The 16,439-nt window shown below is 36.7% G+C and overlaps 1 protein-coding gene across 1 annotated transcript in view; it reads left to right on the top strand.

Moving 5' to 3' along the window:
• The window catches only part of LOC136880993 (icarapin-like), a 46,638-nt gene extending 30,832 nt beyond the window's left edge, over positions 1-15,806 (top strand). The window contains exons 3-5 of the mRNA XM_067153569.2: positions 4,266-4,363; positions 7,913-8,173; positions 15,056-15,806. Of these exons, the coding sequence (XP_067009670.1) occupies positions 4,266-4,363; positions 7,913-8,173; positions 15,056-15,340 (644 nt within the window). The 3' untranslated portion in view covers positions 15,341-15,806. The remainder of the gene's footprint in view (positions 1-4,265; positions 4,364-7,912; positions 8,174-15,055) is intronic.
• The last annotated feature ends 633 nt before the right edge of the window (positions 15,807-16,439 follow it).

The raw sequence follows: 16,439 nt of genomic DNA, 5'->3' as shown, positions 1-16,439 counted from the left end.
TACATCACTATTTTCACCTGTGTGCAATTATGTTATTTATTTCATTAATATTATGATAATTATAATAATTGAGCATTGTTAACTTATACGACCCCAACAGACAAGCATTGGTTTTGTGTAGAGTTATACATTTGTTAAATTCACGTTGTTTCCTTTCATGATGTATACGCCTATTCTTTGTTACATTATAGAGTATTTAGATATAGCCTAAATTTCTTTACCAATTAAGCTCTTCAATAAAGACATACATAACTGTGACATGCCAAGATATATTGGTAGAATTAGAGCTGTGAAAATGGTTCATAACCCCTTTGATTTATTATCTTGACATGGATCACCCAAAACATAGGTTAGGTTTGGAGAATACTTCAATAATCAGCATTATTTAATGCACTGTTTATTACTTTCATATTCCAAGATGTAATTGAAGCATTTAAATAAAGCATCGTACATTAAAATTTAAAGTTTTACCACTAGAACAGCTGACATGAAAAAGTGATTTGAAAATTCAAACAAATTCATCTTACGTTAAAATCTTCAAAAAAATAAACTGTAGACTTTTCCGATATATCACCAGCATTTCTCCGGCTCGCCAAAATCCATTTCTCCCTAGTTTTAGCGTCTTTGGAACATTTATAAACAATTTGTTTGGGATGGTATGCGATGTGCTATTGCACATCGGAACTATACACCATTTATAAGTTTTCAGCCTCACTGTCTGTGCAGGATTCATTTTAAGTCTAAAATATACCACTCAGATTATTATCCAATGTATAGACCTCGAATTTAACCATACCAGACACTAACATAAAGTAGAAATACGCGAAGTGTATCCTGCTTCTCACAGCGCACTATGTGTTATTTCGTCTGCTAATTCAGTCAACCTGTACGATGACGTCAGACCAATGAGATCGCGTACTTGCGTGACGTGACATTTTCGTAGATTTTTATCATGTTTGGAGTTATTATTTGTACATTCTGATCACATTTTTGAATTCTGCATGAAATTTTGAATCAGATTAGCATATTTTTAATTAAAACCCCGGATCATGCATGTTCCCTATTGTGCAATATTCAGAAAGGGAAAATAGCGTCTGTTATCACTAGGACTTGAATGTTTAAGACCTAAAATTAGCCCAAACAAGCAAGCAAATATGATCTCAAAAGTGACGAAATATGACCTCAAAAGTGGAGAAATATGATGTAAATATGACAAAATATGACCTGAAAATGATTAATCTAAATATGAATGCTGGGGCTGTACCTCGATTAAGGCCACGGCCGCTTCCTTCCCACTCCTAGGCCTACTCTATCCCATCATCACCATAAGACCTGTGTCGGTGCGACGTTAAGCAAAAAAAATCTAAATATGGACAATTATTGATAAATTATAAATCGAAAGGTCAATTCCTTTGCATACAGTATATGCTGACTACATTCTTAATTCTTACTTTCATATTAAGTTTTTGAATATACAGGTTTAGCAGTTATTCACAGTCTATTGTCCTTGATTCAGTTATTGAACATTTGTGAATATATATCTATAAGTACCGGTAGTAATTTCAATAAGATTATCAGATCACACAACATTTTAAAAGTCAAAACATGTTTACACTCTGTAGTAGTGGTTTGAAATAAGAGAAAACTAGAAATCAATCTATTTTTTAAACATTTTGGGATGTTCAAGCCCAGATTTCATGTGAATAGTATTAAGTTTAAATTGAGCACCATGAAACAAATTAAGTAGATGTCTTTCAGTACATTATGGTAAGGCGGCAGGGCGTATAGTGTAAACTGACATACCTTCTTCATTCTTCTCTGCGGGTGGAATTGAAGTGTATGACAAGATTTATCTTCAAATCATCAGGCGCGAAAGACCTCTGATTATCACTTTACACATTCTTGTAAGAAGAGAAGCTCCTTTCTACGTCGCAAGGTTATTGGTGCATATTTAAATCATGTAAATGGTGCAGTGAAGTCTATGGCCTTCATTCCATACAAATGGTATTCAACTTGTATTAACTGCAGATGTGATACCGAGATGCAGTTTTGTGAAATGGATAAGTTGAAGATGATTTTGCACAGCTACAGCTGTCATCAGACTGCCAAAATATGACTGAAATATGATGTTTCTACGAAAATAGCTCAAAATATGACCTTATGACGAAAAATAGCCAAAATATGCATTTATATGACAAATAAGAATTACTTAATTGTGACGATAATCACCTCCAATCAAGCAAGACAGAGACAAAGAAAAAATGACTTTTCCTGAACATCCGAGCCCTAGTTATCACAATAAAAGGCACGCATAGAATAATCGTATATACTGTATATCCATAATCACATTTCTGTATATCAATGATGTCTTCATGTAATGAAAAATACTTGTAAAAATGAGTAGTAAGACAGATTACCACAAAATAACCAGAACACCAAAAAAAGGAGGTTTCGGATTTTTAAATAATCCACCCAGATCCCAGACAGTGGTCTAAAACAGCACATGACCAGATAAAAGAGCATGTCTAGTCACCCTAAACCTGGCCATATAACTAAACTAAAATCCACACGTGATGCTGACCCCAAGTAACATTTGGGAGTGCCTCAGTGAAAGGCCAGAGTAATGTGATAAGTGAAAGGTGCATATACAACTAGAAAAAAAAGGAAAAGTGATGAGGAAGACCATGTATTGTGGCAGGTTTCGAGTGAGCAAGATGTTCAGACCTTTTGAAAATCCATTTATAAAGACGAGCATTTTATCATTTCTGATGATTTTGACACATGTAATGAAAAGGAATAGAATGCTATTCATTCATAAAATAGATCATTATACTATTTTAAAGGTGTATGTTGGGTATTCAGCCTGAACACTGGTTTGATCCTCTACAACTTCACCAACAGCTCTCATAGCTAGCCTAGGTGCCACTGAAGAGGCATACTAGGGAAATGAGGAGTGAGGTAGTTTCCCGTTGCTTTTCCCACTGAGCCAGAAGTTGCTATTACACATCAGTCTGCCAAGCCCACTGATATGCATGCACCAAGCGACCCTATGAGCGGTATTTTCACACTATTCATAACAGGGATGGCTGCATAAGGAACAGTATTACTAGAATCGCTCATACCTCAGTCACTTTCATATTGCCAAAACCAAGGGTGAGACTGAGACAGGTTAATGAAAGTAACAAGTTTATTGTATCCCATACCAAAAGACATGGGGAGCCTCCATGGCTCAGGCAGCAGCACGTCAGCCTTTCACCGCTGGGTTCCGTGGTTCAAATCCCGGTCACTCCATGTGAGATATGTACTGGACAAAGTGGAGGCGGAACAGGTTTTTCTCTGGGTACTCTGGTTTTCCATATCATATTTCATTCTAGCAACACTCTCCAATATCATTTCTTTTCATCTGCCATTCATTAATCATTGCCCCAGAGGAGTGTGATGGGCTTCGGCAGCCGGCACAATTCCTATCCTTGCCACTAGATGGGGCTTCATTCATTCCATTCCTGACCTGGTCGAATGACTGGAAACAGGCTGTGGATTTTCATTTTTACCAGAAGACATAGTGCACTGTAAACACCACATCTTGTTAGCAAAGGACTCATTTTAAAGGTGAAAAATGAAAACCTACAACCTTTTTTCCAGTCTGAGACGGGGTCAGGAATGTAATGAATGAAACATATATAGGCTAGTATTACAATGGGGTCGCCACTCCCAAGGTGATTATAATGACTGATAGATGCAATGAAATGATAATGGAGAGTGTTGCTGGAATGAAGAATGACAAAGAAAACTGGAGTACCCGGAGAAAAACCTGTCCCGCCTCTGCTTTGTCCAGCACAAATCGCACATAGAGAGACCGGGAATTTGAACCACGGTATCCAGCGGTGAGAGACTGATAAGCTGCCGTCTGAGCCACGAAGGCTCTTAATTTTAAAGGTATTTTACAAAATTCATATAGCACACAATATCTGCCTGAGCATTATTATTGCATAGTAGCAACTTTCGACTCCATACTAGTTTACAGAATCACTTGCCCTTCGCAGCTGTCTGAGTAATGAATATCTATCTGTCAAATAAAAGTTTTCTGTAGCATAATTCCTTTCTCTTGACTTGAAAAGAAACAGTCTTCAAAAAATAATTATAGTATGTTTTGTGTCATTCTAATCTATGTGAATTCCTTATCTTTGTCTTGGCAATATGTTTTTTCCTTATCCAGAAAAATGTATACTTCAGAATTTAAAGCTAATTCTCTATATTTCTTTCAGCCTTCATGAAGAGTCTTGCCACCAGAGTGAGACAGTTGATTTCATCTGGTCCTAGTGAAGATTGGGGAAAGGTTAGCAATGCAACCTCTACACGAAAGGTATGTCAAAGATTGACTTAAAAGAGAGTGCTTAAGTATTGAGAAATAGACAAGTGTCAAATCAAATCACATACGGTATTATATGGAGAGAAACATGGACAGGAACACATAATTACATCATACATCTATTTTCATTATAGACCATTGTGCCTTTCAATGTTCAGAGTACAAGCCCATGTGAATTTACTAAATGCTGCCACAATCCTCTTCGTAACTAGTTCTGTGTACTCATTTAGTTATATAACTCTTATCTTTAAATCGTTATAAAATTAGTGTGATCATCATCATCTTGGTCTCCCTCTTCTTCTTTTACTCTCCATAACAGAGTCCATTATTCTCCTAGGTAACCTATCCTCCTCCATTCGCCTCACATGACTAAAACCAGTTTATGCATACAGCTTCATCCACAGAGTTCACTCCTGCCATTGTTCCCATCTATTTATACCAGCAATCATTCTCGCTTTCATGTCTGTTACTTCTAACTTTTCAATTAGATACCCTGAGTCCACCCAGCTTTCACTCCTGTAAAGCAAAGTTGGTCTGAAAACAGCCTGATGTAAAGATAGTTTCTTCCAGGAGCTGACTTCCTTCTTACAGAATACTGTTGATCACAACTGCTTGATTCAATCTCACTTACTATAGGCCCTACTACCATCCTGGGAGAACACATATCCTAAATACTTGAAATTATCTATGTGTTGCACCTTTGTATCCCCAATCTGACATCCAATTCTCTTGGTTTTCTTACCTACTGACATCAGTGGATAAACATAATGACAGGTCAGTGTGAGAGGAAGGGAGGACTATAGAAAGAGGAGTCAAGGATAGTCTCCATGTCTTTGTACACTGCTATCTTTAAATAGGTGGGTTTTCTCCTCCAGTTCCATTTCTCCTCAGCCCTGACAAGCTTGTTTTTGCATCTCAGCTTCCTAAGGAGAGCAGGCATCAATACTCCTTGAGGGGCTACCTCAACAGATCTTTGGTCTTGATGCGGGAAGTGTAGGATGAGAAGAAAGCCAGATAAACACTGGAAAAGAGGGAAGAAATATAAGATAAAGGTGAATACAGATATTAAAAGATTAGGAACATAAGACAAACACAAAGGGAGAAAAGGTTCCAGCAAGAAAATGCTAGTATTGGAAAGGAATGAACAAGTGTGAAACAATGTTAGATTTAGCGAGTGACACGGACATGAGAACACGAAAGTACAAGGACGGTCTCCACGTCTTCATACACAGCCATCTTTAAAATAGGTGGGCTTTCTCTTCGTCAGTCCCAATTCTACATCCATTTCTCCTCAACTCCCGATAAGGTTGTTTATGCTTCCCAACCTCCATCAAGAGAGAGGACATCAACATACGTTAAGGGTGACTGTCTTAACAGATCTGTTTTCATGCAGGAAGTGCAGGGTTAAGAAGAAATTCAAATAAACTTAAGGAAAGGAAAGAGATGTAAGATAAAGATGAACGGGAGTGGTAAAAGTCTAGGAGCATACGACTACCATAATCATCCTCCTCCTCCTCCTTTCCCCTTATCTAGTTCCTGTCTCCTTCCCCTATTTTGTCCGAGCCCAGGCTACTTCTTCTTGTACTCCTGTTTATTGATCGATGCACAGTGTTCTGGGTCTCCCTCTTGCTCTCTTTTCCTCAGACTTCATCTCCATCATCTGTTATGGTATTCTTTTCTCCTCCATCGTCTTAACACATTCACGCCCATCATCTGAGTGGGCTATTTAAATGGCTGGCTCAGCTATTCCAGCTGTTAGTGGCACAGCAAACAACAACAAATTATTTTCACAATAAGTTCTAAACTAAACAAGATATGGAAACAAAATTTTGCACATAACTCTAGCATCTCTGGAAGGTGTGGTACCTAATGCTACACTTTCAGGTACTGTGCTTTCTGTCATGTGTCCAGGAGAATCTTCTTCACTGTCATCACTGTCACTTAGTTCAGGAATTAGTTCATCACCTGAGCCTTCATTGAATAGGACGTCGGCAAGTTCTTATATTGTCCCTAACTGCCTTGGTTACACTTCAAAACACACACTTGTGTAATCACAAACCAACTACGCAACTAGCGTGGCCAGCACTAGCCTTCGTTCAGAAATGGAATAAGAAATGCATTGGAAGCAAAAATCTCCAAGTCCATATGGTTTCTGGTGAGCAGAAGTAGGTAGAAACATTCATAAGGGTATTACCCTCATCTCTGTCCAACATATTTGTGACAAAAATAAACCACAGCTGCATAGGAATGGCTACAATTCAAGGTTGTGCTTATCTGGGCTAACTTGGATACGGTCCAGGGCATGGATACATGCTATAGGCTATAACTCGGATACGGGCATGAATGTGTTAACATGTCCAAACCATCTTAGTTTACTCGTATCAGTACTTTCATTCAGGTATTCAATTCTGACCTCCTTCCTTACATCTTCATTTCTCAATCTTCTTCCAGAATCTTCTTCCAGAATCATTCAATCAATCTGATCAGTTATTCATTTTTCAATTTGGGGCCATTTTTCCAGAACAAAGAAAGATCCATCATTATTTTATCATAAGAATTAGAGTTACAGTAAATAAAAAATTTGTGACTTATACACTGTTCATTTTTATCTTAATTAATATAGTATACTTATATTTATATTAGGGGCAAAAGATCTCTATAGGTCGATGCCCCAAACAAATAGCATTAATTATATTTATATTTCAAATATTTATTTCTCAAATACTGTGCAGGGTTGGGAAGCAGTAGCGGCGACTAAGGGGGGCGAGGGGGGGCAGTCGCCTCCCCACTTTGTGGAGAAAACATTACATTTTTATTCCATTTTAGCCAGCTGAAACTAGGAATTATTGGAATTATTAAAAAAAAATTGTGCGAGCCCTGTTATCTTATCAGCTAGCCCTTTAGTTAATTTTCGTTAATTATTAGCAGAAATACGTATAAAATGTTGTTCGACGCGGCTAACCGGTTTGCATAGCGCCACATTAAGTAGTGAAGACGTTGCATGTGCTATGAGAAAGGGTAGTAGGGGTATGTCTTTTTGCCGAAATCAAGGACACTGAGGTATGATTCACTGATTGTCACACGTATTCATCTGTCTGGCAGTCTCTTTATTGTTAGTTTCTTTGTATGTATTCAAATACTAAATGATTTTTAATTGTATAATCACACCGTAGTCTAGTATTGAATCAACATCTCAAAAACTGTTATTACTGCTCTTAAATTGGTAAAACCTTTATCTCTCTGTGGAAATTTGCCCAGAGAGCATAAAAAAATGTACCACTTTGTAGCTTTTCTTTCACTTTACATATACCACGATCTTCCCCCCGCCCGTTATATCCTACTAATCCGGGTACTTTTTGTTGTCCGTAATTTTGTTTGGCCCCCCACTTTTCATTCCCAATCGCCGCTACTGTTGGGAAGGGAGTCAAGCACACTTTCTCCCTCTTTCTACAGGGGAATATATATATATATGATATATTTTTCTTTAAAGGTACAAAGTATGATATCTTCATTTCTTCTAATCAGTCAAACTCTTTATTACAGGTTATTGATGGACATGTTATAACTGTAAATGACACCACTTACACAAGAGATTCCAATGATTCTAATTCAGTATTCTTCGTTCGAGTGATTGATATCAAGCCTACAGAGGTCAACCCTGATGAGCCAACTCCTTCAGGCAACCCTGATGAACCAACTCCCTCAGGCAACCCTGCTGAATCAACTCCCTCAAGAGGAGATACAGAAGTGGAGACACTTGATAGTGGAAAAAGTGAATCCAGCAATGAGATTTCCAAAGGGCAGGTGGGTCCTTCGACAGCCTGAAATTCTCACACGAGTGTGATGCTCACCCGCTAAGACTGATATCTATAATCAAACTTCACAGTAATGAAGCTAATATGAGACAGTTGTCTTTAATTGCTACTGCTTAACAAATCAGCCAATCTCTTTCTTAATAATCAAATATAGTTAACTAACTATATGCCACACTCAGAGTAAGCCTACACAGGAAAATTGTAGAATCGACTAGTGCAACGAAAACGTCATTTTGCTTAATTAAGAGTCCATCCAGATAGTACAGGTTTATGCACTGATTTATTATTTACATTTCAAAACTTACTACACAAGAACCTTGTTTATCTGAACTAGATTGGACCGCAAGTGATCCAGAGGTCCAGATAATCTGGAAATAAATGAATAAATGAACAGTTTATATAATCTACACAGATTTTATTATGGCACACATGAAAAAAACCCAACTATTTTGGCACTAGAACTCATTATGGTACTCATTTTTATTTACTGAAATAGTGTGGAAGTTCCTTTTGTTTAAAGTTAGTGTGATGTTTGAGCGCAGGATGAGTGTAGGCATTTCACCTACATGTTTAGCTGGACTTGATTCCATCTGACATTCTAAGTTCACCAATTATTTTTCCTGCTGTGCCATTGACTCTGAATGAACCATTACTTCTTCTGGTTGAACACCATTTTCATTTCCGAATTTACCATCTCTGTCATGATTACCTGTAGAACAGGTGACAATAATTTTGTTATCTGACATGATCCCAATACCATATTCTACAGCTATATTTTCAGCAGTTTTCCTTTATCTATTTTGTTTAGTGCCTCCAACATTCTGTCCTTAGAAACAATTGACTTCTGCTTTGGTGCTATTTCACTCGCACACTCAAAGTATGAGGAAAAGGGAATAGTGCAGCTTCTTAACTCTGTAAAATATAGACCCACACTGACCTTTCAAGGTAATGCAAGGGTTCAATATCTCTACCATCACTTGCAATGACGACATAACAATGAATCAGATTCATGTTGAAAAAACACACAATTCAGTTAAAACAGAAATACAGATTACTAACGGCTGGATAAATGAGGTTCTTGTGTACATCTTCATTTGCACCATATTGTAGACATGCTAGTTAATTAATTGAATGTGCTATATTTTACACTGAAGATGGAAGGTAATTATCATGTAAGTAGTTCCTAATGAATGAACTGTTACCATTTTTATACCTATGGTAGTCATTCACTGAGGAGTTTTGTATATGAATAGAAGAAAAGACAGACTAGATCAAAGACAGAATATTATTTTCAGAGAAGACTTCCAAAATAACATGAAATATTATTTGTACATAGTTAGGTTGTATTGAAAATTGTATATTTTTTAAATCTGTGTCATTAAGAACATACGACACACAAATTGATCATATTGGCTTATGCATGTATTCCAATAGAATAATATATTAAAGATGTTTTTATTTTAAGATTGTCTTTATTTGATTGCGCAGTCCATCACATACCATTCTATCAATGGTGCATGCTGGTGATGGCTTTCTTTTCTATCTGAGTGTGCTTTGCATGATGCTTCTGAGCACTTCTTTGTTTGGCTTTACTCACATAAATTAAGTACGCATCTCTAACTTTATGAATCAACACCTATTACACAATAGATTTACATTCTCAGGAACATTTTAGTGCTCCCAGTACCGGTAACACTTGACATGGCCTAGTTTTTATCAACATTCAGGTAATATAAGTAGATGATTTTTCTCTGGTGTGATGGAAGATATTTTCAATTTTGGTTTTTAGTATGTAGATAGTCAGCACGAGGAATAATTAGTATTTCCAGTAGCAGCTGAGTGAGGTTGACAATAGTGTGGAGACAGCACGGTGCACTACAAGGGAAGCTGTACTGTCACTGTCAATAAATATTCTTGAATGGAATATCGTATTAGAATAACTTCAGGTTGCTCTATCGAGTGGTCACGTACAATTATACACTAAAAAAATCACATTTAATTTGCAGTGAGAAACTGGACAACATTTTTCCATTGACACTCGAAGCCATGTGACATACCCCGTGAGCAGTCTGTTTGAGCTGACTCTATGTACATATTACAAAAATGACATTGAAAATATTTTTCAAAACACCAAAGAAAAGGCAACTGACATCTCTTCGGTGAGACACCTGGTATAGAAAGATAGGAATGCACAGTAGGAAAAACACAATCACTGGTCAGCAGGCACGTTGACTTCGGGTAATTATTGGGGGGGCGGGCATGATTAACATGAACACAGGAGTGTGAAATGAGGAACAACAATTAATACAAACATTCCTATAGGATAACAATATTCATAAACAAATAGAAAAAACAGAACAATAATAGAGATTGTTTCTCCAATATATTTTTGAACAAGTGGTGCGGAGTTTTCAATAATATTCACAAGTAAACAAAAATATATAACTTGATTCATAAATACAGTAAATATTTTGAAGGAATGTTTTATATAAGAAGCTAGCAAAAGTGATCATAAAAAAAATGATAACTTGCTTTATAAATACATTTTCTTAAAAAATATTCTATTACCATACTGTATATTATGCATTTCATGATACGAAATGTGAAAACCTATACCACCAGATGAACAGTCTCTATTGGAAAATGGTAGTTCTCTGAAGGAATGCCCACTTTCTAATCTCATATCTTGATATAAAACCATCTACCACATTCTCCAGAATTAATGCCTTAGCAGCCTCCAAAGACTACCAAACTCCACTTTTTAAGGGGACTTGACATCTAGGAGGAGAATTCTGGAGGGGACTCTGCCCCACTAAAATCATTTTTGTGGGGGCAAAACAATGCCTTATGCCTCCAAAGTTGGCACCACTGCTGGTCAGTATAGGAAGGAGAAATAGAAAGAAAACTTTAAAGGACAAGGACAGTCGTCTCATTTTCAAACACTGCTATCTTCAGATAGACTGGCTTTCTCCTTAGTGGTCCCTGTTCTTCTACACCCATTTTAACCACAACCCCCCGCATCAAGAACGAAGATGTGTGAAGATGGCCCCTCAAAAAGTGTTGACGCCCGCCCTCCTGATGAAACTAGTAAGCAGAAATGAGCTTGACGGAGGCCCACAAGAAATGGGTATAAAAGAACTAAGATATGGAGACAGCCAATCTATCTCAAGAGAGCAATGTTTAAAAATATGAAGATCATTATTGTCTTTTTTTTTTTTTTTTTTTTTTTGGGTGTTTTCTTCCTACCTTCCTTCAACACTTTCATTGCTTTTTTCCCTATTAAATGTTCCTTTCAATTTTTCTATCTTTCTACAGTGACTTGATTTGCACTTGTTTGCTCCTTTCCATTAATGAGAAACAAGCATAATAGGCTACAGTTATAAGGATAAATGAAAATGGAAAACTTTAATATACTAGTAAGAATTCCAAGTACAGGACCAGTCAAAAGTTTAGGACCACATAAAGAAATCATGGAATGTTATCTAGAACCTAAAATTGTGCCACTAGACCTCTGCAATTTTCTTTCTAAGCTCTTGCATCTAATAGAATATACGTTGCCTGATTTCATTGAGGAAAACAACACAGAGGTCTAGTAGCACAATTTTAGGTTCTAGATGACATTTCATGATTTTTTTATGTGGTTCGAAACTTTTGACCTTTACAGTAATGGAAAGGAACAAACAAGTGTCAAATTAAGTCATATAAGAAGATGAAAAGGAAAACATAACAGGATAAACACAGAAAGTCATTATGGGGAAACGGAAGCATAGACAGAAGAGAAGACAGACATGAAAACACGAAAGAACAAGTGTAGTAAGATAAGAACAAATCCAGAAAAAGATAGTAAAGGTAAGAGACAGAGCGCACCAATCCTAACCAAGGTCGATCAAGTTTCTCTTCAGGGGATGTGGAACAAAGTCTTTGAGAGACATAACTATTTTCTACATTTTTCATTCCACATAGTAAAAACCCAAAAGATGTAAGGTATGTCTATAAAGCATCAATCTGAACACAAAGATAATCTTCATTGTTTAGAATTGACTTTTATGATTAAGGGATTTGAACTCATTCACATTCAATTAGAATATTAAAGCTACGGTATATAATTCGATTATGAATGAAAAAAAGGAAGAAGTAAATGAATGTCACAAAAAAACAACACGAAGAGCAGTGTGACAGATAAAATGCTACAAGGATCAAGTTATTAACATTTTGTGGGGTGAATAAGGTTCAATGTACAAAGGGTTAAACTTGGCCTCAGATAAATTTACAACATTTCAAAAAATACTGGTAGTGAATTTTTATGTACTAAAATGTATGTATCTGTCACCATTTTGAAATACTGTCTAGATGTCTTCTCAATGAAAGAAATATCCATCTCTTCAGTTTATTGCAATAACTTGAGCATGAATAAACATACCACAAAGAACTTGTAAAGACACAACTTCATCCTACTTGTTGCTTATCATTGTCGACCCCAGAAGAGCGATATTGGAAAGATTATACATATTCCTTAAGAAAGCAAGATTATAAGTGCAATAACTTTTTTCCTAGAAAGTTTTATCAGCTTAAATTATTCAACCCATTCCTGCATTTTATATTTCATAGAAGTATCAATTAGCAAAAGATCTTCGGGTAGTTCATATGCTTGTGAAAAATATTGTTAAAATTGACATAAATTGTCTTCTGCAAACTACAAACTACCTTGATACAGAACTGAATTTATTTACAAACATTTGTTATGAAAATATGACTTCAAAAATGTATAAATCTTTTGCTTTATAATATATGCATCCCACTGCTCTTTCAAAATCACCAAACTACATACTTTTGTGCTTAAGAGCATCGTTACATCTAGATAATCCCTCATAACAGTTGAGCTACAGGATAACAGTCTACAATGCTAACATTTGTTGTTCTTCCAGTTACTTTGACTAGCATTTTACCTGCAAAAATGTTCAGAATTTGAAATTAGTGAATTAGATATGTTTCAGTGTATGTTTTTAACAGTCCAGACCAATTAACGTTGTTCCTTTAATAGCATGAAAAACACCTCATAAACCAAATTTTGTTTGATGTTTACTTAAATATTAATGTCATATTTGCATGCATCCCTCATTATGGCTTTTTTGCACTGTGTGTTTGTGTGTTGTGCCATGCATATTGTGTTAAGCTCAAACAAACAGAGAAACAATTAATAGAAATATATTATCATTTTAAGAAAGTTCAGTCATATATCATTATCAAAATATATTCTTTGTAACAAGGTTAAAGCACTCATTGAAAGGAATCTCATTTCTTCCTAAGAGAGTACACAAAAACTTTTAAACACAATTCATTCTGCCCCATAGGTGATAGTCCTAAATGTAAATTAGTGATGATTTATTGATGACAAATACAAAAACTAGTCTTCAGTATACTATTCAGCTAATTGGGTTAAGCTATTAATTTAATAGACAACATGTAGCCAGCTTCGCGGTCTAGCGTTAGTGAGCCTGCCTCTCATCAGGAGGCCTTGGATTTGATTCTCACCCACGTCAGGATCTGAAGGTATGTTCAAGGTTCATTCAGCTTTCATGAGAACAATTGAGGAGTTATCTAACAGTGAGATAATGGCTCTGATCTAGAAAGCTAAGAATGACTGCCTAGAGCATCCATTGTGCTATCCACATGTCATAATCTGCAGGCTTTTGGGATGAGCAACGGTAAGCCAAGGCCCATTAGAGCTGTGGTGCCATACAGTTTTTTTTTTTTTTTAATAGGCAATGTTGTTAAACAATAGAATTATTAATAATTCAACACTGAAGTCAAGCTCCTTGACTGAAAGGTCAGCCTTTTGCCCTCCAGTTCAGAGGTGCCACAGTTCAATTTACAGACAGGTAGGGGATTTTAACTTTGACTGGTCAATTCCTCTAGCCCGGAGACTGGGAGTTTGTGTTCATGTTAATACACATCTTCATTTGCATCACATTACGAGCCACCACAGAAACACATGGCAGGGAATACATCCCAGAAAATTGGAGAAAAAAAAATTCAACATTGAAGAACTCTGTATTAGATATACATTGAGATGTATAAATACTATTACTAAATATTTATGTCTAAGAAGGTCTGGCTCCTGGGTTGAATGGTCAGCATACTGGCCTTTGGTTCAATGGACTCTAGTTCCATTCCTGGCCTCACTGGGGAGAGGATGGTTGCCCAGTTGTACTTCCTCTTAAGACAGTAATCATCACCATCTAGTCGCACAATGTTTGCGTTCATCTTAATACATAACAACCGAGCAAGTGGCTGCGTGGTTAGGGTAACGTCTGTTAGCTTGCATTTGGGAGATATTGGGTTCGAATCTCACTGTCTGCAGTCCTGTAGATAGTTTTCCATGGTTTTCCCATTTTCACATTAGGCAAATACTGGGGCTGTACCTTAATTAAAGTAGACCATGGTTGCTTCCTTCTCCATCCTATACCTTTCCTAGCCCATTGTCGCCATAAGACCTATCTGTGTTGATGTGACGTAAAAAGCAAATTGTAAACAAAAATTAATACACAACTCTTTTGTTTACATACAATTCACACTACTACCAACCACCACAAAAACACACAGGAGTGAATACATCCTTCCACATAACGTTAACATTAGAAAGGGCATCCAGCAGCAAAACTGGGTCGAAGTCACATGAAATGACAGCAAGAACTATGTTGGAAGAGAGATTTCATACTAATCATATAAACGGTACTAAGAGATTTCTCTGTTTGCCGCCAGTTTACACTAATATTGCTTAGCACTGTTGTTGCATAATAGCACTGGTTTTGGTAAGCAATTGCTATGCTCTTATGTGTTTTTCGTTTTCTTTGTCCTTTCCTCCCTTTAGACTGAAGAACGAGCTGAACTTCTAGAAAGACGTGAATATTTCCCCGATGCCAGTTATGATATTGATGTGGACAATTCGATTGATGTTTTTGAAACTAAACCAATCAGTTTGGAGGGAGACATTCGAGTGAACAAAGTGAGACAAGATCAGACAAAAAAGGGAGGCATGTTCATGGTTCCACACGATGTGGAAATTTTTGATGTAGAGGATGGTAAACCTGTCTACTCCTACAATCCCTACCATCCTTATCAGATCAGTCAAAGGACCGAAAAGATTGTAACGTGAAGATAACGCATCAGAGAGCTGTCGCCAAAGAGAAGAACTGCAAAATTAGTCCAAAATTTTATGTTGACTTGGCCTACTTGAATAATCAAAACATGTTTCAATATGACATATTTTTGGGCCATTCCTCAGGAGAGCAAGTGAAAGACAAATATTTTATTATTGTTAGTCAACAAAAGTATTAACATATTTTGTTTGTTATTGAGTTTTTGCTATTTATTTATTTTCTATTTGTTAATAGCACAGAAAATTAACTCAGGATAGTTAATGAATTTGTACAAATATTTAAGAAAAATTGTTTACTAAACCTGTCTCAAGAATTTACAAGGACTTTTATGGGTGCCTTGCCATGACCAGTGATGTAGAATAAGTTATTGTTGATATTATGTATGTGTGTTTGAGCGTGTATGTGTGAGTGAGTGTGTTTTAATATTATATTTTGGGGAAATAAATGAATGATATTTATATATTTATCATAATTATTCTTTTCCCATGCATCATTACCTCACTTCCTATAAATCAGCTGAACTGGCTTCCGATGGTTTCAAACAGCCTGTTAAATCGTCAGTCCAGCGGCTGATTGGATCCTCAAATAACACCATCAGAAGTTATGTAATTACAGGGTAACAGTAAAAACAGTGGCAGTGCTGAATGAGGTATTCTCAGCAAGGTGAGGAGTGAGGTAGTTTGCCATGGCTTTCTTTACTGAGCCAAAAAGTGCTACTACAACAATACTAACCCTTTCATAGCATCCAGATGCACTAATGCCTTTACTCAGCACCACTCGTACCTCAGAAGCTACTATACTTTTGCAGCCACTAAGCTTGATAGCTGCAGTCGCTTAAGTGCGGCCAGTATCCAGTAATCTGGAGATAGTGCGTTCAAGCCCCACTGTCGGCAGCCCTGAAGATGGTTTTCCGTGGTTTCCCATTTTCACACCAGGCAAATGTCGGGGCTGTACCTTAATTAAGGCCACGGCTGCTTCCATTTCCTAGGCCTTTCCTATCCCATCGTTGCCATAAGACATATCTGTGTTGGTGTGACGTAAAGCAAATAGTCCATAGAAGAGACTGAGACTTCAGTGGAAGGTACATTTTGCTTT

This window comes from Anabrus simplex, chromosome 9 (genome assembly GCF_040414725.1).
Source record: "Anabrus simplex isolate iqAnaSimp1 chromosome 9, ASM4041472v1, whole genome shotgun sequence".
In the NCBI taxonomy this organism is placed as follows: Eukaryota; Metazoa; Arthropoda; class Insecta; order Orthoptera; family Tettigoniidae; genus Anabrus; species Anabrus simplex.
The sequence above is the reverse complement of the archived record's forward strand: the minus strand, read 5'-3'. Positions and strand labels throughout refer to the sequence as shown.